Source organism: Branchiostoma lanceolatum, chromosome 9, assembly GCF_035083965.1.
Source record: "Branchiostoma lanceolatum isolate klBraLanc5 chromosome 9, klBraLanc5.hap2, whole genome shotgun sequence".
Taxonomy (NCBI): Eukaryota; Metazoa; Chordata; class Leptocardii; order Amphioxiformes; family Branchiostomatidae; genus Branchiostoma; species Branchiostoma lanceolatum.
This window is the reverse complement of record NC_089730.1, coordinates 1,746,991-1,770,670: the sequence shown is the minus strand read 5'-3', so window position 1 is coordinate 1,770,670 and position 23,680 is coordinate 1,746,991. Positions and strand designations below refer to the sequence as shown.

Below are 23,680 nucleotides of genomic sequence, written 5' to 3'. Positions count from 1 at the left end.
ACACGGGCAGTGGGTTGTTATCCACTGTGTTTAGAGAACGGTAACTGTATTTTTACCTCCCAACCGAAGTTAGGTACCCAGTTTTACACCTCTAGGTGGAGTGAGAAAAGTAAGGTAATGTGCCAAGCACGTTTCCGTAACAAGGCTGTTGAAGTTTGTAAGACATATGTGGCGTCGTGTGGCGTATAATGGTTAGACCATTTGGCTGTCAAACAAAGGGACCCGAGTTTAATCTCGGGTTGCCCCCATCCATGTCTGGACATGCGCCCCGACGTTATGCCCTTCAGACAGGCATTTAATACAAATTTCCTCACTTCACTCAGGTATAAATGAGTACCTAGCTTCGGGTAGGGACGTCTATTGGATAGGACGTTAAATGGAGGTCCCGTGTTTTGGGAGAGCCACACCTCACGCACGTAAAATTACCCACCACTTTCAAAAAAAGATAGGGCATGTCCCGGTGTGAGATGGCCCAAACCTCACAGTCGGTATATAGGCTACAAAAGTCTTTAGCAAGTTGAAGTTGGTAGCCTCAAAAATGAAAGAAGAAAGAAGATTCCTCATTTAGCGACCGCGTAAGTCCGTCGACCGTGACTGGTCCCTAGATTGTGGCATATGCTCGAGTAAAACAGGCTAGACCTGATAAAGTATTGGAGCAGGACGTCTTACCGTCGGCTCTGGAACTTTGTACCACAAAAAGCTACAGAAAACAAGATGGAAGTGGAAATCGAATGTGCTTCTGGTGTATATGAATAATAATGAAATAAGGATGCAAGCTTTATCCTTCCCTACCTGTTAAAGTTTATCGGATAGATGAAGATCTGCTGGGGGGCTCGTCCGTCCCAGTGGATGGTGTAGGACTTTTCCAGCATCACCGGAGGTTGGTATTTTTGCACACCGTTAGCACCTTGTGAAGTCGGTCCTTTCAGGATGTAAGGCTGATCAGGATACTCATCACGGACCATTGACATCACCAGGTCCCCAGGCTGCTTTGCACGGATGAACAGCTAAAAAGGGAACACAACGTTGTCCTTAAGTTAGTCGAATTTGCTGTTATTAAGGATGACAAATAGCACATTCCGAGAACCTTGAAGTTCGTAACTCTCCAATCAGAAGCTGGATTGGAAAGATATTTTCATTTGCTAATGTTGGCATTGCACTTAATTAATACATCATCTTAATAGTGCTATATACAAAGAACAATAAGCAACAATAAAGACAGTCCCATAGCCTTTTTTGAGGCCGTAGGAGCAGTCGGTTGTTATTCACTGTGTCTAGGGCATGGTATTGGTGGGTGGTTCCACCCCTCTCCTTTCAGTGCCTTTTACCTTCCAACCGAAGTAAGGTACCCATGTTTACACCTGACTGAAGTTTAGAAAGTTGGAAAATGCATCGGTGGTATGTTAGAAGATTCGAACCCATCACCTTTGGGTCCGGGGCCGGGCCAATAGGGCCAAACACCCTAACGTTACGCCAACACGTCTACTGTTCTAAAAGATGAAAGGTAGCACAAAGTAATTTCGCTGGGCTCCAAGCAGAGGCAGGGTAGGAAGATCGTGACTTCTTCTGACCTGTCCCGTTATCTAACAGCAGAGAGTATTCTTTCCCCACAGAAGGATACCGACCTGAGCATACTTGCCGCTACAGACGTAGGCTCTCCACTCCGGCCTGGCCAGACATCCCAGGTTCCTGACAAGATAGTTGTCCTGTCCGACCACGTAGGTGTCAGGGTGTCCTGTAGTACTGCCGTCCACATCGTGAAAGATCTGTGTCTTATCTCCATCTTTTTCAAATGTGCCGAAAAAGGGCAGGTCCATGCCTCCGAAAAATGCACGGGTTTCAACCTGAAAAATAGATTTTTTTCGAATTCATGCAACATGAGTTTAAAAAAAAAACATTGGTACAGTCCTTAGACATGATCAAAGGATACCAATAGGATTTATACCGTACCTTCATTCAATAGCGCAATACTTGTCATAGTGAGGCTACGTTTAACTAAACTTCCATTTTCAAATCACAAGAGTTAAGCCTACATGATGATGAACATATTACATAGAACATGTAAACAACACAAGATTCTCTCACATCCTCAAACTTTATCCCCGTCAGGTTGTTGTTCGGTGCAGTTTGCCAGCCATTCTTCAGCTTGAAACCGATCGCGCCGCTCCAGCGGTTGTACTCCGGGGCGGCGGCGTACTTCTTGAAGGTGCAGCTTTCGGCTAAGATTGGACCATCGTATACTTCCAGTCCTCGGATAGGGAAGTCTCTACAATCAGCAAGTAAAAAAAACGTCCTTAGCTAACAGACGCCGCTAGGAATTTTGTTACATCAAAAATATGCATTCTATCTTTATATTTGAATTTTCAATGCATTCCTCTCAATTCTATTGCAGTCTGTGCACCAACTTTACACGGACGGGTGGAATATGTGACCTCTACAAACAAAATGGCCTCAATATTTAAAAAAGATTTTAATTTTTTGCCCCGCTTTGCGCCATTTTACGCCCATTTGCGTTATTTTGGTCGATGGCCGATGGGCTCAGAGAACTATCCAAAAGCTTGTTGGTACGTGTTTTATATTGTGTATGGAAATAAGGTGTAAAACTCTTACTAAGCTGACAGTCAAACTGCTAAGTTGAGGATAGAGGATAGAAATGAAATATTGACAATCACGGTGCAAAGAGATTGCAAATTACCATCTATTTCTCAAATAGTAACTCACGTGGCTATCGGAAGACTCCTCCCGACCGGTTTGACCCCTCCTATTCCCCACACACTGGACCCGCTGGCCGTCCCCACGTTCTCACTCTCCCCGATGAAGACGCTGTTCCAGATTTGTTGACTAGATCCTTCGTCGTTAGGGAACGTGCCTTCACTGTATCAAAATATCCATATCAAATAATGTATCGGTTACAAGAATATTCGTCAAACAATGACTTGAAAAGGTAGCGAGATACGTACCTCCAAATTTTCGATGTCAACTGTACATCTTGATCACGGAATGACCTAGTCTCGCGAGAACACGAGACTGATTTCGTGTGAACAGTGTGGTGAGGTGTATGTGGGGGAAACAGAGAGGTCCCTAGGGGAACGGACTGAGGAACATCAAAAGTCCGTAGACCGTAATGATGGGATATCCGCACTCAGCCAGCATGAACTAAAAACTAAACACAGAGTCACTAACGGCCCAATCCAGGACATCATAGAGATCATAGACCTAGAGTCGCGCAATTCCCACAGGAAGATTAAAGAGGCAGTCCACATCCAGTTGGAACGCGCGGGGATGAACCGTACCGGAGGTTGGGAGCTGCCCAAGTCCTACTTACCCCTACTCCGCAAGGAGGCGGGGGAGGCGGGACGATCTTCACAAGTCTCGTCCTAGTCTCGTGTTCTCGCGAGACTAGGTCATTCCGTGATCAAGATGTACAGTTGACATCGAAAATTTGGAGGTACGTATCTCGCTACCTTTTCAAGTCATTGTTTGACGAATATTCTTGTAACTGTGATTATACGTGACTGATGAACCTCTTCAACAAATAATGTATCATTTTGTAAATGTGGACATGATATAATTATATATAACATACATCCCTATCAATTTATGATAGACCAAGCACTGAATGTTTGATAACGATGTAAAGCCGTTAGCTTTTCATCACACCAAAACCTCTATGATGGGAATGTGAACTCACCAACCATATATTATGCAGTATTGGACAGATCGGTAGTGATTTACATATACGACGTACAAACGGGTGAGCAATAATCAAGGTCGAACTATGAACAAACTGATTTTGAGGTTGGCTATTTCTACAAATGTATAGATATGGTACCTGGCCATTGTAAGTCCTTTCCCGTTATCCACGAATCTGGAAAACATGTAAAATGGACGTGTCCTTTTTGTATTCAAAATCATCGTATTCAATCCTTTTACTATCTCAGTAATCTAGCTTAGTAAAGTAATAATGTGAGATGTTTTCAAAGTATCGCTGGTCAGTGAACATAATAGCATGTTGAACGACAGCATTTGTCCGTTTGTTAGGGACGTATCTCATGTTCTCTCTCTCTGGAAGGATAGCCATACAGTGTCTTTGATATTAGTAACATCATACGTCATAGGCTCATCGACATTTCAAACAGAATAAAGTCTTGTAAATGTAACGGTCAAATATCATACATAGTACAATTAGTCTATCTATGATACCAAATGTGATGCATACGCGCATTTGTTGAACCAGATGTCGCCCCCTCGAACCCAGGCGCCTTGCTCGACGTTCTTAAAGGAGATGAGCCCCTCGATCATGGCCGGCACGCGCGGCAGCAGGAGGTCGGAGTTCTGGTGAGGCTTGTAGCTGCAGGCGACAATCAGAGAACGATCATGGCTTCGTTTCGCTGTTTGTTTGTTTTTCGTGGCAAATATAGATATACAATCGCAGGTCGTCTTTAACCCGCTGTCACACAGAGATTCGGTCGTATTTGTTGATCTACAGAAAATCGCTGGATTGAACCCTTGCCCTGCGGGACCCCTATGGGTTGCACATTACAGAGCCTGCATTATTTTGGTCCTGTATATGTAGGGGTTGGGAACATTTTTAGCGACTCAAGCATGTTTTCATTTGAAAATCTGCCCCATCATGGGTAACCTGCGAACACCGGCCGATCTTCAAACATTGCACGATGATTGAGATAATGCCGGGCGGCTATTGCATAGAAACTTTTAAAAGTTCGCAGACTATTTACCTACTGTGTGACAGTGCCATTGAGAATATCATCAATCCAACGACCACCAACGTAGTTCCATCACCAAAGCGAAAAAAGTACTTTTGCTGCATCAAAACGTTTGAAATTGTCAATTCATATTGTAATGTCTTGAATATATTCATTGCATATAATGTCTGTTATTTTTCACTTTGCAGGTGTGTATGAAACAGGGGTTTAAAAACAATGTACCTTAAGCTATCTTAACGTCATACATAACAGTAATGTGAACTTGATGTCAGAGGTGATCTCTAACCAACATAGATTCGCCGGAGTAAAAAAAAAATTATTAAAAATGGTAGGTTATAAGAACAGAACAACATGTATTCCATGCACGGAATACTACAGCCGCCAAGCCACACACTGAATCGAATGCTACTGGCTGAGAACTGAAATATTCATGAAGCAGTAGAATACCGTGCGCCCTTCCTGGACAGATATTCCTCGGGTGAGTTTGCAGATGGCTGAGAGGTCTTCACTCCTCCATCAATCATCAGACCGTCCTGGAGAAAATAGACCAACCTTTGATATCTCACAAATGACAGCTTATCAACATGTTGATGGTAAAAAGTGATATAACTGCAGATATCTATTCAAATATATTTGGCTTATATATATATTGAACTTTATTGCACGACAACTGTACACGGTACAATGTACGGCAACAACTATCAAACATAATACAAAATAGAGGTGTAGAATAAAACTTTAACCTCCATATTGCTAATAAAATAAAGACTAGCATAAGTGTTACAATCGAGTGGGGCTAATCATTAGTATCGGTATACATTTACCTACTTTTGCATTGTGGGGGTTGTTGCATCTTAAGATATATTCAAATCTGTCTGAAACATCGAGACTCTTAAAATCTGTTGTACTTGATTTGAGAAATGTGAATAACTTATTGCGTAAGACATCCTATCTAGAGCATTCCATAACAACGTGAAATTTATCTTCAATTTGCTTTGGACAAAACGGGCAAAACCTTTGGTCAGGGGATACATCATAATATCTTCCCGTATGTGACGCCGGGGAAAATACTCATTCAGCCGCCTGACCAGTCGGCACTCTGTCGGACTCCACAGAGACACTTCGAGAAACCACCGGGCATCTGGCGGGTGCCTGGCGGATACTGATCAGTAGATGTGCCACAATGTTCCAAACATAAACATCATTCAAACCCTAAGGACAGCGTGAATCCCACACGAGCACAACGCTTAAGATCAAAGAGCCAGACCGGTACCTAGATCGGCTACACTCCCCACGAACCACCAATGGCACCATGCAATAATAAGACAAGGCCTTATGCTAGGGTCACATTTCCAATCCGGGGCCCGGCCGGGCAGTCTTTGGGAACGAAAAGTATGATGTAAAAGACAACAAAAACACAAAAAGTACCCGAAATTATTTAAGAGCATAGCTTGGGCAAATCTATGGACATACACGATTTTTCGTTTCCGCAAACAGCCCGGCCGGGCCCCGGTTAGGAAATGTGACCCTAGCATAACACGGGAACTAAATTGAGGCATTCCAAGTACGATTGATTTAGTACTACCAAAGGTTTTTGTACAAATGTATTCAGTATTTCTCGATCGGTATTCTTGTAAAGCCTACTCACTATTCCATTGGAGTGCGCTCTGTTGTTGTAGAACCGTCCCAAAGGTGCCCGTTCTGATTGGTACTTGGGAAGAGCGCCCTCTGACGGACCTGTAGGCTCACGATGGAAGATGTACCAGATTCCAGTGTGCTGAAGATACATGGACACAATGATACAATAGTCGCTTCTAAGGGATGAGGGGAGATAAAAGACAAGTCACGCTTGAAACTGTATCATTCGCATTGTAGCAGGACACTTAGCTATACATAGCTGCGTGCAAAGCAGACCCAGTCTTAGAATAATCCGTGAAAAGTTTAATCAGGTTGATGAGTCACTGGATAGAAAGTTCCTAATTTTTTCGCGACTAAGTGTTTTATTCAATCCGACATTTCGGTGATAACTGTCAAATTCTACAGGACAATACTGACTGTAAGCATGCGCAACAACACTTTTAAAACTGCAGTGCGCAATAAAACAGAACAGCATTGTCCCGAAGAAGGCGACAGTCGTTAATCGAAACGTCGACTTGAAAAAAAGCAATCGGTTGTGTACAACGAACTTTGTTATCCTAGAATCAGTCTTTATTGCCCAAACGCTAAAGGTTGGGGTACGGACGCTACAGGTCGGATACGGACGCAACAGGTTGGGGTACAGAGGCTACAGCTCGGGGTACGAACCCTACAAATCGGGATACGGACCCTTTAAACTACTCTGGCTGCTTTGAAAGGACCACTCAAACGATACAGCTACGGGGTACGGACGCTTCAGGTCGGGGTACAGACGCTACAGGTCGGGGTACGGACGGTACAGGTAGGGGTACAGCCGATACAGGTCGGGGTACGGACGCTACAGGTCGGGGTACGGACGGTACAGGTAGGGGTACAGCCGATACAGGTCGGGGTACGGACGCTACAGGTCGGGGCACAGACGCTACAGGTCGGGGTACGGACGGTACAGGTCGGGTTACAGACGCTAGAGGTCAGGATACAGACGCTACAGGTCAGGGTACGGACGCAACAGGTCGGGGCACAGACGCTACAGGTCGGGGTACGGACGGTACAGGTAGGGGTACAGCCGATACAGGTCGGGGTAAAGCCGGCGTCACAATTCATGCGAGCATCGGCCGATTTTGTAGATCGCCGGAAGCTCGCCGAATTTCACAATCGCCCGAGCTTCGACCGTATTTTTCGCTGAAAACCTGCCCCGTCACAAATTGAACGGAGCTCGGGCGACGTCCGTCAAACACTTATAATCATAAATACCTCTTGAGACGGTACCATCTCTTGGACACGGACGAAGTCAGAATCAACTGACCTGGTAACAAGCGCATACTTGGACCAACTTTACTTTCTGAGTTGTGGCAAATCTGTAGGGCATGAGTGAAGTGGACGGCCACACTGAAAATAATACTATAGACAGGAATTTTGTTATAGACCAATCCAAATACAAGCTCAGGAGCCACAAAGTCAATAGATCAGTCGTTCAACCCCGATCCAAACATTTTCACCAAACGGAAATCGACCGAAGCTCGGGCGAACGCCGTCCGAGCTTCGGCCGACCGTTGGTAAGCCTATCGACGCCCTGCCGACGCCTGGGCGTGCCTCGGCCGACAAACATAGATCTATAATGACTCAGTGGCCTTTCAAATACTAGTAGTCGTTTTGTGGAGGAAAAACTCAGGAAGTCAAGTCAAGCCTCAGACGTCAAGCCCCAGTTCATTGATATATAAATTGAAACATCCAAAACAATAACAAAAACGAAACAGGTATTGTTTTCGGTGTCCAAATCTCATTGATGATAAGTTTTTTTCAATGAAAATTTAACTTTGCAATTGAATTGTCTTTCATTAGAAAGGTTTGGCAGCATTCTTTGACAAGATGATATTAGTATTAGTTAATATTACAGTATCATCTATCATCTTACGTCATAAACTAAACTGTCGTTACCTTTTATATATAAACAAGAAGCAGTTCGGCCGGAGCCCGTCCAAGCGCCCATCGAAACCAGTACAACGCTCGCCCGAAGCACGCCTTATTTTTCATGAGTCGGCCGGAACACTGACGACGGTCGTCCGATTATTGTACAGAGCCCGTGCGAGGCTCGCACGAGGCCGAAGAGCTCGGGCGACGTGCTCCGGCCGACCAAAAATAGGGTCTAAAATCGTCGGATGCCCGCCCGAATATTGGCCGAGCGCTGGGCGTTGCTCGGGCGAGCTACGGGCAAACTGTTGACGAGATGTGCGAGTTCAAAAATCGTCGCCGAGGCCTCGCTGAATTTAAGCGCAGCTTCCAGTGACCCGCGAACGTCGGCCGAGCTCCGAAAAATCGCCCAAAGCTCGCAGAATCGCCAGGACGTCGGTCGTACTTCGGCCGAAAATCGCCATTTGGAGCTCGCCGACGAGTCGGCCGAGCAAAATTTTTGATTTGTGACGGGGGCTTACGGACGCTACAGGTCGGGGCACAGACGCAACAGGTCTGTGCGTACGTCGGGGTACGGACGGTACAGGTCGGGTTACAGACGCTAGAGGTCAGGATACAGACGCTACAGGTCAGGGTACGGACGCTACAGGTCGGGGTACGGACGCTACAGGTCGGGGTACGGACGGTACAGGTAGGGGTACAGCCGATACAGGTCGAGGTACGGACGCTACAGGTCGGGGTACGGGCGCTACATGTAGGGGTACAGACACTGCAGGTCGGGTTACAGACGCTAGAGGTCAGGATACAGACGCTACAGGTCAGGGTATATATAGAAGCTACATGCCGGGGCACGGACGCTACAGGTCGCTACATGTCGGGGTACGGACGCTACAGGTCGCTACATGTCGGGGTACGGACGCTACAGGTCGCTACAGGTCAGGGTACGGACGCTACAGGTCGCTACAGGTCGGGGTGCTTACTTGCTTACTTGCTTATGGCAGTCCGTCGTCGCCGACGATGACGTCAATTCCTGTGTGTCCTGATGTGGCTAGCCAGGCCAATTCTGGAGAGGCAAATCCTTCCGCATACGGTGCATGTGTGTTCACCTCCCGTGTGGCTTGAGGGCTGATGCCGCTTGGCTCTGCGCTCCTCACACCGGCGGTCGAAGTTGTTCGTGAAAGATGCGGTTCCTGCTGTACATGCCTCTTTCCATCTACTCCGCTGCGCAGCAAGTTTCTCTAAGTTCTGAGGCTTGATGTTGCATTTTTTGAGGTTTGCTTTTAAGTTGTCCTTATACCTCGTTTGCTGTCCCCCAGCGTTGCGATTTCCAGCAGAGAGTTCTCCGTACAGGATGTGTCTAGGCAGGCGGTTGCTTGGCATACGGATGATGTGTCCAGCCCATCTGAGCTGCCTCTGGAGGAGCAGAGATTCGATTGGCTCGATGCTTGCCCTGCGTCGAACCTCGGTGTGGGGTACCTTATATGCCACCATTTGAGTCCGAGGATTCGCTGAAGACACCTCATGTGGAACTGCTCGAGCATACGGATGTGACGTCTGTATAATGTCCATGTTTCACTGGCATATAAGAGGATAGACAAACATATGGCACTGTACACAGCAACTTTTGTTTTTGTTGTGAGATCTTTGTTCAGGAAGACTCTATTTGCAAGTCTGCCGAAGGATGTGGAGGCAAGACCAATGCGCCTGTGGACCTCGTCAGTGATGTCACTTGTGGAGTTAAGCACGGAGCCTAGGTAAGTGAACGTCGGGACGTTCTTTAGTGCTGTGTCTTTAATGCTGAATGTAGCAGGCTCAGTGCCAGGTTGGCTCTGCTCCATGGCTTCAGTCTTGCCGCAGTTGATGGTAAGCCCAGCTCGTGTGTAGGCGTCATCCATTGAGTTTAAGGTTCTTTGCAGCTCGGCTGCTGAAGAGCCGATGATGGCCGCGTCATCTGCATACTGAAACTCAAGCAGGTCCTCGTGGGTGACTCGTGTGCGGGCTTTCAGCCTGCGCAGGTTGAACAAGTTGCCGTCTAGTCGGTATGTGAGGGAGATGCAGTCTTCTGGGTTGATGTGTTGCTTGGCAGCCATCATGACCGCAGCGATGAAGAGATTGAAGATGACGGGAGCAATGACGCACCCCTGCCTAACACCTGTGCCGACTTGGAAGGGGTCCGATTTCCCTCCACCACCCATCACCCTTACCATGGCTCCTTCATGCAGGGCTTTCATTACAGCCAGGAACTTGTCAGGGCAGCCGAATCTTCTAAGCACCTCCCACAGTAACGGCCTGTTCACAGTGTCAAAGGCCTTAGCCAGGTCGACAAAGACCATGTAGAGATTCTGGTGCTGCTCTCTGCACTTCTCCTGTACCTGTCTGATGGTGAAGATCATGTCCGTGGTGCTACGGTCCTTGCGAAATCCACATTGACTCTCAGGGAGGACCTCTTCTGCCACGGCCTTGATGAGTCTGAGGAGCATTATCCTGGTGAGCACTTTACCCGCACTAGACAGGAGAGATATGCCACGACTGTTGCTACAGGTTGCTCTATCTCCCTTTCTCTTGTAGATGCTGATGAGGTCTGCGTCTTTCCACTGCTGTGGGACACAGCCTGAGTTCCAGGCGGCAACAACAAAGGAGTGGAGGCTATGGGTAACTGCCTCCCGCCGTGCCGTAAGATTTCACCGGGTATCTCGTCAGGGCCTGCTGCCTTGTTATACTTGAGAGAGTTTAGTGAAGCTTGCACTTCCTCAAGTGTGGGGAGGTTGTCTAAGCTTTCCATGACTGGTAGCCTTGGAATGTCATCCAGGATGCTGTCGTCTACTTCGGAAGGCCTGTTTAAAAGTTGCCTGTAGTGTTCTGCCCATCGAGCCAGGATGGCAGATTTCTCGGTGATGAGGGTTTCACCATCTTCACTTCGGACAGGAAAGTTTGCGCCACGTCCAGGACCGTAAGCGGCCTTGCGCGCTGTAGAACTGTTGCTGATTACCCTTATCTGCGTAGCCCTGTATCTCTGTTGCAAGACGGGTCCACCATTCATTTTTCATTTTCCTAAGTTCACGCTGAGCGCCGGAGCGGGTTTCCACTAGCCTAGCTCTGTTGGCTGGAGTTGGGTTCTGGAGAACGGTGGCATGAGCTTTGTGCTGTTCCGTGAGAAGGGCACGAATGTCATCCCTTTGCTCGTCAAACCAGTCCCTGTTCCGCTTGATGGTTGTGCCAAGCACTTGTCGCGCGGTAGTGGTGAGAGTGCTGGCCACACTATCCCAGGCGTCAGTCAGTGCTTCTGTGTCAATGGGTGTGTCTTCTAGTGCTTCACTGGTGATGCGACTGGCCAGTACCCTTTGGAGCTCCTCGCGTGTGTTTAGGTCTTCCATGGCTTTTATGTTGAGCTTGCATGGGCTTGCATTTTTTCGAATGTGCTTTCTAATGTGTAATCCAAGTTTTGCACGTATCAGCCTGTGGTCAGACCAGCCTTGGGCTCCTCTCATATCTCGTGTGATCTTCACGTCTTTCCAGTCACGCTGCCGAACTAACACGTAGTCGATTAGGTGCCATCTCTTTGATCTGGGGTGCATCCACGACGTCTTATACATGGTGCGTAGCTGAAACAGAGAGTTAGTGATTACTAGGGAATGCTCGGCGCAGAAGGTGAGTAGCCGTACTCAATTCTCGTTGCATTTTCCAACGCCGTGGTTGCCCAGCACTCCCTGCCATAGATGATGGTTGCTGCCGACTCTGGCGTTGAAATCCCCTAGTATGGCCAATTTGTCTGCATGTGGGACTGCTCGTACTGCCGCATTTAGAGAGTCGTAGAATTGGTCTTTGTCTGATTCACTGGCAACAAGTGTAGGTGCGTATATGCTAATGATGGACAGGTATCGCTTGTTCTGCAGTGGTATGCGCCATGTCATGATTCTTTCACTGATCCCCCGAGGGTCTTCTTGTTGCCGTACGCAGGAGCTCGGTCCGTACTGCGAATCCCACTCCATGAAGCCTTCTTTCACCTTCGGGCAAACCTTTCCAGAAAAAGGTGTATCCTTCGCCCTCCTCTGTCAGAGAGCCTTCTTCTGCTAGGCGGGTCTCTGATAGGGCTGCTATGTCTATGTTGTACCTGCCAAGTTCAGCTGCAATTAGTGCAGTGCGCCTCTCAGGGCATGCAGATTGTGCTGTGTCTAATAGAGTTCTAACATTCCAACTTTCAAGAGTTAAGTTAAAGTTCGTTGCTTTGTTTCGCCCGCAGGGGGGGACGCCACGACAGGTGCGGTACCCTGTCCGTGGGTGATCGAAGCGAACAATGTTTGAGCCACCTTTTCTAGGCCCTTCCCCAGTACTGGGGTGGGCAGTGTGGTCCCTAAAAAGGGCTGCCCAGACACTCCGGGCGCTGCCTTTGGGACGCTACAGGTCGCTACAGGTCGGGGTACGGACCCTTTAAACTACTCTGGCTGCTTTGAATGGACTTTTTAAACGTCCTGCATGACCTGTACCTGACAGTTCAGAAGAACTTCAAATATCCAAATTTCAAATCAACTCAAGACTTTATTTTATTGTTACATTATGAGATAGTATAGCGTCGTTACCAAAGATCCGGCGGCCGCATTGTTGGTGAGGATGTTGTTTGGGTGGGTAATCCAGAAAGTTGTTACTGCCCTGGGTAAACAGGAAGGACAAAATGAATATTAAGGAAAAAACTTTACCATCAACAAAAGAGATATGTACTATACTTTGTAGATGATATTATGATTTAAAAAGACAACGATACGATGTGTAATAGTAAAATAGATAAGAAAAATTGATGTAACTGTGCCCACAACGTTAGGTAAAGGTAGTTCCATAGCCATTTTGAGGCTGTAGGTGCAATGGGTAATGTAATCCACTGTGTCTATGGCATGGTATTTGAGACGGAACCCAACACTCTCCTTACACTGTCTTTTACCCCCACAACCGAAGCCAGGTAATATCAGTAGCATTTCAGAGGATTCGAACCCAAGACCTATGAGTCCTTCGCCCAACACACTAACCATTACGCCAATACGACGCCATTACGCATGACGTACTAGTATTACATTGTTAAGGATTTAGCAGACGGAAATAAGTCCCTTACCGACATTCGCTATTCGGCTTCGGGACGTGGTTCCCGTAGACCCCGTCTCTCATGGCCCGGCACATGTCGCTGTCCCTGTCGGTGGGCAGCAGCGTGCCTGCCCGCGTTACTAGGCCCAAGTTGTGGTCTAGTACGTTACGCTGCTCTACTCCGTCCTCGAGGAAATAGCAGTGGCCGAGTGTGTCGTACCCAACTGTGTCTTGGACCTGCAAATACGTCAGACGATTAATCGTGCTTGTCTGCGTATTTTTTTGCCACGGACTTGCACTGAATATAGTGTCCGGGATGACAGAACCCCGATCTCTATGATATCTCGACTCAGCGTCTAACTCGGTTGTGGGTTCTGTTGCATAGAGGTAGAATTTCCTTGGGGCATGTTGGCCCTGGAGCTGAGTAATTGGTCTGTGTAGGCCTTGGAAACAGTCAGACATTCAGGCTATGGCTACAGATTGACAATCTGACATAAATGAAAACTTTAAGCACAAAAATGACCAAGACTGACCAGCAGCCCGTGAGTCCCATGGATGGTCACACAGCGGGAGAAGCAGTGGTGAATGGACAACTCTCGGACGTACGTGGGGCGGCTGTAGCCTCCGACCTCGTCCACATCTCCGGCCATGTGGAAGTGGACAGGGTAGCTGCCGAGAACCTGCTGACCCATGCGGGTGAACTCGATACCGGAGAGATGCACGTTCTTGAAACCTGGCAGAATCTAGAGGTTCAGGGCAAGGATCGAGTAGAACAGGAAATCAAAGATCACATACTAGCTCATTGTAACATTTTTTCTTTAATTCCATATCTTATTGATTATTACTATTAATTGTGAGTTTCTTGCTGACTCTGTACATTTGTCAGTGCATTCGCCCACTCGCTCACATCAGCACATATTTTGACTGTGTTTTTTTTTGTTTTATTCATTATGATTAATTGTGAATTTCTTTCTGACTCTGCACATCTACCTGTGCATTTTCTCACTGTCTCACATGAGGCAACAGATATACATGTATAGAAGGGAATTGAAGACTGGAAATGAGACATCAATTCATATCATGACCTATTCTGGGACATTTCCGATACCTTTGACCTAACTTCCTGCCAGTGTCCCCCACGTACCTAGCAGCTTTGTATTCGAGACAAGCCATCCTTTCGATCCTGCCGGTCTCCGATTACACCGTTCCCCACTCACATCTTGCCACTCTACAATAATCAAATAACTACGGACAGACACCAACGCAAATGAACACGCACACTGAAAACAATACCTTGATTTTCACGGAGATATCAAGTGGAGTTTGAGAATTAGCTTTACATTAACTATTCCTTCAGACCAGTCGTTTGGGTTCCAAATCTACCTTGAGATGCCCTCCGTACGTGTCGTAGTCAAAGTACTGACAGAAGTTGTCGCCGTAGCAGCTGTCCTCTACCTCACCCTGGAACCTGATGTTCCTCGTCAGCAGACCGACCTCTCCCCGCAAGTCGACGTCATCTGAGATCTCGCCAAAGTGGGTGTAACGAACTTGTCCTTTGAAGTCAAAAAACGATCATTCAAGTTTTCAGGGACAGTGTATGGTACATTCGTTAATTTGATGTGAATATAACAGTTTGGTTAATGGCTGGGTGATACATTTTCCAAGATAGAGAAGAATAGCGCCTGAAATACTGTTCTCAACAGACATATCTAATCGCCACCTAAGTAGCTTCTTTTCAATCCTCAGGCGCATGTAACTTGTATCACTCCTAAAAAAGCTGTATCACTCCGCCGTCAGCCCACGTGGAACAGTTCAGCTCACGAAGATGTCTTTATAGTGTCGTCATGGAGCGAATAATAGTGTTGTTAACGTTAAGTGAACATAAAACCCATTCGTAGATTCAAGTACGCCTGTGCAGTGTCAAAGGTGAAGGCCCCTGGGTTGTAAACAGTTCTCGTCTCGACATCGTCTCGATTTGCATAACAATTCCCATACAGGTTTTGTTTACGTCTCAGGGGCTTTCACCTTTGACACTGCACATGCGTACTCGAATCTATGAATGGGCTTCATAGTATAGACAGCATTAGGACATCAGAGCATGTACAACAATGGCGTTTGAAACATTTGTGAACATTCCAAATGGAGTGTCCTACCGCTGATTTTGACCTGGTGGTCCGAGCACTCCGGACACGGCAGCAACTGGAACTCCTCTGCCTGCTCCATGTTGTAGTCCGTGCTGGCCAGCACGATGTGGTCCCCAGATTGCCAGGAAGTGACGTCATCCTTCAGGTTGATGACGTACTCACCTCCTGCACGGTCGACCGAAAATGTGCAGCGACTTCTTCCTGTGTTAGATATCAAGTGATATCGAATAAGCTTGAATCTGCTAAGTTGATCATTTCATCCCTCCATAGCTTATAGAACGTCATATTGTCTAGCTATTTTATGTTGCAGAATAAAATCACCATATGTGATAGTGTATGAGAAGATATTATATCTTTCTAAACAGCATTCACATGGTTCATCATATTTCTACCAAATCTATCGATTTATCCAAGATTTATCTAAGCAATGACATGGACAGCTCTTACCTCCCAGCCATTCACTTGTGACAGTGACGTCATAGGAACCGAAGAAGGCATCAAAGGTAGCCGTGATGGCGGCTGTGCCGGTTGTCTGTGTGTCTTTGATACAATACAGAGCAAACATGAAGGAATATCATATGATTGGGTAAAAAGGTTCTGCCATACAACCCAGAGCTAATACTTAGTCGACGTTTCAATGGACTGTCTGTCATCTATATCAGAGTGGCAATAATTGTTTCTACTTCGTGCTGCAGCTAGGTGTCGCTGCTGTAGTGTGAAGAATGCGGTCCCAAACGTGACTCATCTTGTATTCCCCCTCATCCCCGTTCATGACCGGTGTAAATTGTCTGATCCAAACTGCCTCCTTAAACAAATAAATGTGCATATTGTCCTCCTTGGCCTTATAACACAGCTATGAAAGTGTTATCTATTGCCATGTGGTCTGTCAAAGTTCATTCGTTCAAATTCGCTCTCTTCACCAGACGGTCCACCGAAACGTCGGCTAGCTAGTAACGTTGGGTAACATAAATTCGTCATTTTTCCGATAATGGTTGACTGAAATCAATCTAGCAGAACAATAAACTATCCTTTTTTCTATAATTCTGTCAGTATCATGTACTATCTTTGCACTAATCATATATATGGTAGATTTTGTCTCTAGTCGTGCTGACACCATAATATTTCAACTTGAAACTACCGTCCGCCGCACGCACAATGACGGTGTTGTCGGACAGGTGTGAACATTATTTCGGGAGAGAAGATTCGTCTTGAATAACTTACCGCTAATTACATTTTATACAGCAGCTATTCGTTCCATCCTTGGCTTGAGGAGAGTGCTATGGATATAGACGTGTCCAAGTAAAAAAAATACACGAAAAAACGGCCGTACCACACACATCAGGCCTTCGGTAAAATCCCGTTTGTTGAGTCGGTAGAACGTCACTCATAGTCGATCCCCACCGTCATGGAAATTTGTACATTATTCATCGGGGCGTTAGCTGGATGCCGTAGAAATGGTAATACGACTATGTCCATGTGTTTCTGCTTGTGCTAAGAGCAAACTTTGAGGAAAATATCGCCATCAGTCCACTATCACACACAACATTTAGACAAAAAAGTGTTCCTCGCAAACGTCTGTCGTCTGCCGAATAGCAGGATCCTGGGTAACGAATATGGCGGCGGGAAAATTCACCGTAGTGCCGTAGCCATTGGTTGTAGCAACAAAGAGGCGTTTTGATGATTAATCACACTTAGAGTCCAGTTGTAGGTTAGCAAAAGAGATTCTAATAAGTTGTATTGTAAATAATTGTGTTGAGCAGGAAGCGGATGTGACATTTGTCTTATAAACCAGCGAACAACTATGTAGTATAATTCTCCCACGAAGCCCTCAGACTCTGACAATAAGGGACGGAGAGTTTTTGACGTAGCCAACTTCTAATGCATGGTTATCGAAGCCTTTCAGACAGTGTTCTGAATACGTTAGTCTGTCAAGTTTGCATTTCTAGCGGTATTACTGATGTTGCATCTAGCAAATATCCCTAAATACCCCGTTTTCGAAAAATCGCGAATTTAAGTACCCCGCGAATTTATGTTACCCAACGTTAAGTCTTTTCTGTGTTGAAAAAAAAATTCTGTCCAGTGAATTACATAACTAATGAAACTATTCACGGCTACTGCTCGCTACAAAAATGTTTTTTTTTAATCAATATACATTGTTATAGGACAACGCTGCAAGCAAAGGCGGAGATTCTGCTCTAACGCAATACTTACCAACGTAGGGGATTCTCTGTTCAACTGCAACACTGGGGTCTCCCTTCACACCCACAAACACCCAGGGATCCCTAAAGTGGCACGGTTGCGTAGTAAATTGTATAATTACTTAGTAGATTTTCATTTGTTATAGCATACGTTACTCATACTTCTATCTGTGTTAGGATATGCACATGGACATTGATCATTGCGATCATGATAAAGGACATGGACCTCTATAATCATGTGATCCATATAATGGATTGCGATATATCAAAATGCCATACAGTGCATCACACGTATTTATATGGATTTTATTCAAAACAGCTTTCTAATCAAAGCCAGAGATAGGTCGTACCTGGTTGCCAACGAATCAATCTCGACGCTTCCCAACTCCCGTATCTTGTCCAGAGCGGTCTCCTCCAGTTTTCGGGAGGCTTTTTGGTACACTTGCAATGCGACGACTTTTCCCGACGGTACCTGGTCGAGGAAAGACGCCAGGCTTCGGCTGTCGCCCTCGTCCGCTTGAGTGTCGAAGCGTTGCCAGTCCATCACAGCCCCGGATATGTCATCGATGACGTGTACGTGGATTCCCCTTCCTCCACTCCCGATAGAGGAATCCCAACCATAGGCACCCTGATAAAGGGAAAAGAAAGAGATCTCAAACCAGTATAGCTCTGCCACGACCAGTTTAGCTCTTCAATCTGTCTTCTGGCCGTAGCATAGGCGACAAGTGTTATTAATAGCATTTACTAATTCACCGTATAGAAACAAATTTCACCTAGCCCAAGTACAGTTGATCACGGCTTGACATCCTATCCTAAAGCCGGCGTCACAATTCGTGCAAACGTCGGCCGAATTTCTAGATCGCCCGAAGCTCACCGAATTTCAAAATCGCCCGAGCGTCGACCGAATTTTTCGCTGAAAATCTATCCCGTCACAAATTGGACGAGGCTCGAACACTACTAATTATAAATCCCCCATAAGGCGGTACCATCTCTTGGACACGAACGAAGTAAGAATCGATTAACCTGGTAAAAGCCAATACCTGGATCAACTTTGATTACCGAGTTGTGGGAAATATTGGTCGAGTGGACGGAGACAATGAAAATGATAACATGAACAGGAATTTTGTGATACGCCAACCCGAAGTCTCACGCGAAGCCGACGAGTTCGGGCGATCTCCGACCGACAAAAACTGTCTAAATCGTTGGATTGTCGCCCGACTATTGGCCGAGCGTTGGCCGTTGGACTACGGACCCTGCCCATGTGCGACAAATAGATCATTTTTGTATTCGTTGACTTAGATTTTTGATGGACCTCTTTATCTGTCTGTCTCCAGAGTAACACATTTGTAACGGCAAACGGCTGTTTTCTTATGCAATACTTGAAATCGCGCGTAGCTACAAAAGCGCACCAAACTACTTTATGAACTCACCTTAGGAAGGCCCCCTGCCGGAACAGTCTGTGTGAGCTGTGTCCACGCCAGCTTGTGTTGCCCGTGGATCTCCAGTGCCCCTCCCGCCATGACCAGGAACTGTTTGCTGTTCATCAGGTCGTCCTTGCGGCCGTACAGGGACACCGTGACCTTCCCCTGGTACGGGCACGTCTCACTGCCGATGTGGAACTCGCCATCGCTTCTCACGATAATCTCACGAGACCTCAGGACTATCTCTGCTTGACTTGTTGGACCCAAGTCAGCAAACACAAGCCTTCCTGTTTGAAAAGGTGTAAAAGTCGGTAATGCACGGATCATAGAATGCTTAGCATTTTCAAGGTTAAAGATGAAGCTTAATTTTCAACTGATTTTCTGAATACCGAAAACAACCGAAAATGCATTTTCTTAAGCTTCTTATACACAGAAATATTTTCTTAAAGGAGGAAAACTTTCTGTGTTTAAGAAGACCATTTTGTCCACGAGGTAAGATTTTTTTTTTCTTATTGTAATAAGTGATTTTTCTTGCAAAGTTTTTCTTTAGGTAAGATTTTTCAAGAAAGGGTAGAAAAAAGTTCTATGTATAAAAATAATATTGAAGTCAATAAAAACAAGAAATTTGAATTTTTAGAATTTCTAGAAATTCTTGAGGGTGAAAATCTTTTTGAAAAACAGTTTCTTAACTTCAGAGAATTAGGAAAGTGTTCCTAGTTGCGAGAATTTCAATGGAAAGAATCAGACTAATTCTTCACTTTTTCTTTCTTAATCATTCTTGAAATTCTTGATATAAGAAAATTTGTCCACGAGTTAAGAAAAACGAGAAAAGCAAGAAAAAATGTTTTTGGTAGTGCAGGAGCATACGTCAGAGTCGTTGTGCTGACATGTTTCTTTCCTAAAAAAATCACAAAACCATTTTTTTTTTCAAATTATAGACACCCATTTCTTTAAAAAAAAACTTGACTTTTTGGTGGTCCCAAAATATGAAGGACTGCTTGTGCGGCTATTCGTAAATGCCCAAAGTATGAAATCATGATAGATATGTGCTAATATAAACAAGTTAATATTGCCATATCCAAAATATTTCCAGTTCTAAAGTTCTGAAATAGCTTTTCAAAAAAATCCTACCGTTGCCGGTCTTTATGATTAAACATTACATCTATTCAGCCTATGACTGGTCTTGTGGAGATTTAAACTTACCTCCATCTTTGACTTCAAGTGAGAAAAAAGTTGCGGATGATTGGAGCAGGTATTTTTGTCCTCTACCCACAACCACCTGCGCGGTGGGGTCATGTCCAGGGTTCCATGGGGTCAAGGTGAGGTCAACATCCGGGCATCCTGGTAAAACATATGTCGTTGTTTAAAGGTCATCCTCTGGATGTTGATAATGGGGGAAGGGGGAATGCTTTACGCTAGTAGATAGTGCAATGCAACCACAGCTCGCGTTTTACCCATGCCCACCGTGACCCCCTCGCTCTTAGGGTGCTCCAACACAACGTGTACGACACCAAAATAGAACATTTTGATATCGATCATTTAACAGCAACAAATATTATTCAATTAATAGCCAAGAGGACACGTCAGCATTAAGTAAAAAACCTCGAGTCTAAAAAATGATTTTAGAAGGTGCGATGTCCAATAACAAAAGATCGGTGTATACTTCGGCACAAACGCGTACATGTGTGTGTTAATTGAATAATACTATCATTGTTGTTGTTGAATATAATCTGAATTGTATTTTGGTGTCCATTTCCAACGCCTAAAGTTGGCTCAATCCACTCACGGGGGTACATGTTTGCATTATTGAATATATCTATCTGTCTTTCGTCCATACAATGGCGCTATAGACCGATCCTGTCGAACACCATATCGAACGAATAGAAGACCCATAGAACCCCCTGTTCTATTCAGCCCACCTCCGTCAAAAACAGCGTTGGCGGGGCAGAAATGGCACGTGTAAATAAGGGTACGTATATCTGGGACAGGTTTTCCACTGTATTGGTTGAATGCATGCTCAGAACAAAAACGAATTTAAAAAGAAAATAGATCGGGCACTCAAGGAGAGGAAGCTTGTACCACATACTGACTACTACAAAGTCCGCTAGCGCAGAGTTTTGTATCTTCAGTTACTGGTGTGTGAAACTGGTTAACTTGAAAGTGAACAGGGAAGTAATTCTTAGTTACTAAATACCATGCAGCTGTTATGCATGCAGTCAAGACAGTGGGACCCTGTCACAGATATATGAACCCTGTTTTACACGTGCATCGCCTGCTTGTCAGAAACCGGGCGCTGATGCCCACCGACAAGGGAAAGCTATGCGGCGCATACCGCTTTAACGTTGACCGAAAACATTACGTTCTCACCGCAACTACACCTACCCCCTCCTTAAACAACTCTACCCGGTGGATACAGTCTTCAACAAAGAAGACATAGTATTCTAATTTGGCCCGCTCTGAAAGGGTTTCAGTGCCACAAAAGCTAAACCGAAGTCAGTGGCATTATTTTCAACCTAGCCGCGGCGGCCATGTTTGGTCCGTCAAACCCTGTTTTTGACGGAGGTGTTCGAAATCGAACAGGGGGCGTGGCTTTGGGATCGGTCTATTGATCATGGTGTCTAGATAAGTGTGTACGTTAAGCACTTAGGTGTCGCATTGTGATATTTGGAGCAAATTGCAGATACATTTTATTGCGCATAGTTTAATGTTGTCTTCTACCTATGCTATATATTTCTACCTATGCTAATGTAATTTTTATTTGATTACGTGGCGCAAACGGTAACGCAACCCCGCTTCTTCGCCATCTGGATCAAATTACGTGGATCCTGGGGCCCGAGTTCGATCATAGGGTCGACTCCAGCTCGGACATGTCATTTCGGATGGTGACGTAAAGCCGGCGGTCCCTTGTATGAGGGAGCTTCGCACAATGTAAGATTTGGTCAATACAGGAAGTCAATTTTTCTACCATTTCTTTACATAGTATGTGGAATAAACATTGTAGAATGACATACCAGTATTCAGGAAGGAATGTTACAGCATCATTGCACCATATAAACCAGTTTAAAAACTGAACTTTCAAAGCCAGTTGGCGGTTGGGGCAGTGTGGCCACACAGGCTTATCACCCCAACTGCCCAGTGGGGTGCCTGATTATAGTTAACCACAGTTTCTGCCAAACGTCCTAATCAGAGTTCTAGCAGTTTTGAACGGGGGAAATCCGATTTATCAGTTCCCTACAAACTTGGCTAACATATTTTATCCGAAAAGATATGAGTGTTTTTGAAGAAGATGATCTTCATAACATCAGCTATTATCTAGATCCACTGAAGTGTCGCTAAGTAATTAGCCTACCCAGGGGTCCTGCCAGTGTGCAGGAAGTTTGTTTACAAACATTGGGCTTTAGGTTGAGGTGGTGTCATACTTTTGCAGCTGGTTCTTGTACAGTTAAAAACACCATACATGCCAGAAATAGACGAATTAATGAATCAGATGGGAATATGCTGAAAAGTGGTTGTCCATGTCATTTGTATTAGGATTTGTTCACAAGAATATTTTCAATTTTTGCGGCAAAATGTTACATAGTGAAGCTTTAAGCGTCAAACCTCTGCACGTAAAAGAACTCAATACACTTTATCGAGAAGAGTAGGCATGACCCGGTGTGCTTGGTGAAAAACGCGAGCCGTAGCGAAGCCGCATTACACTACCACTAGCTACTTGAAAAAGCATCATGCTTCACCTCAATTGAGAATGACTGCTTTACCTTATTTTTCTCATATGTCTCGATTCTTAATCAAATAAACATTACTTAAGCATAGGAACAAATATATAGCATAGATAGAAGGCAATATCAATTTATGAGCAAGAAAACATATCTACAAGTCGCGGCACAGCTGGTTTGATTCCCACTCATTTGTTTAACCACTTTTGGGGACAACTGATAATCTGCGGAACTGTATGGAACACTACCATCCGTATCATCAACCATACGAGAGAGAAGGGTACGGTTTGCAGGACATAGCTACAGAAACAAAGAAGAGCTTGTAAGCGAACTCCTACTCTGGGCTCCAACTCATGGGCATTCCTGTGTCGGGCGACCCCGAAGGACCTACATAGACCAACTTGCTGGGGATGTAGGAGTGAGGTCTGAACATCTAGACCAACTAATGGCGGACCGTGTTGCCTGGAGGGAAAGAGCAACCCTAGTCCGGGCAAGCTGCCCGATATGATGATGATGATGATAATCTTAAGCTTGCGCGAAACATGTATAACCATGTCGCTCCTACCATCTTAATTACTGAAACTACACCAAAAGGAGTCAGAACACCATTTGAAAATGTGTGGCACTTTACTCTTACAATGCGGATCACAAATATTTTATGTCAACATCACAACAAAATAAATTGTTAACAAGCGTTTCTTATTGCCACTCCGAGAGGTTTTTCTCGAGTTTCAGAATATATTGCATCAAGGATTATGGTAACTGTATCATAGGGTGGTCCAATAACTATCTTTTTGTAGCCATGAGCTGAATTGTGAAGAGCTGATAGTTGTCGGGGCTAAGTCGGAAGGGTCTGTG

At 45.4% G+C, this 23,680-nt stretch overlaps 1 protein-coding gene across 1 annotated transcript in view; it reads right to left on the bottom strand.

The window, feature by feature from the left end:
* Positions 1 to 23,680, bottom strand: part of LOC136441525 (cell surface hyaluronidase-like) — a 30,193-nt gene that overhangs the window by 5,632 nt on the left and 881 nt on the right. The window contains exons 2-19 of the mRNA XM_066437860.1: positions 20,310 to 20,447; positions 19,116 to 19,393; positions 18,036 to 18,313; positions 17,699 to 17,769; positions 15,935 to 16,027; positions 15,497 to 15,688; positions 14,727 to 14,896; positions 13,877 to 14,086; positions 13,375 to 13,580; positions 12,851 to 12,920; positions 6,376 to 6,504; positions 5,175 to 5,260; positions 4,220 to 4,351; positions 3,833 to 3,868; positions 2,722 to 2,874; positions 2,086 to 2,266; positions 1,626 to 1,844; positions 793 to 1,007 (exon numbers count right to left, since the gene is read on the bottom strand). Coding sequence (XP_066293957.1) covers positions 793 to 1,007; positions 1,626 to 1,844; positions 2,086 to 2,266; positions 2,722 to 2,874; positions 3,833 to 3,868; positions 4,220 to 4,351; positions 5,175 to 5,260; positions 6,376 to 6,504; positions 12,851 to 12,920; positions 13,375 to 13,580; positions 13,877 to 14,086; positions 14,727 to 14,896; positions 15,497 to 15,688; positions 15,935 to 16,027; positions 17,699 to 17,769; positions 18,036 to 18,313; positions 19,116 to 19,393; positions 20,310 to 20,447 — 2,857 coding nt within the window. The remainder of the gene's footprint in view (positions 1 to 792; positions 1,008 to 1,625; positions 1,845 to 2,085; positions 2,267 to 2,721; positions 2,875 to 3,832; positions 3,869 to 4,219; positions 4,352 to 5,174; positions 5,261 to 6,375; positions 6,505 to 12,850; positions 12,921 to 13,374; positions 13,581 to 13,876; positions 14,087 to 14,726; positions 14,897 to 15,496; positions 15,689 to 15,934; positions 16,028 to 17,698; positions 17,770 to 18,035; positions 18,314 to 19,115; positions 19,394 to 20,309; positions 20,448 to 23,680) is intronic.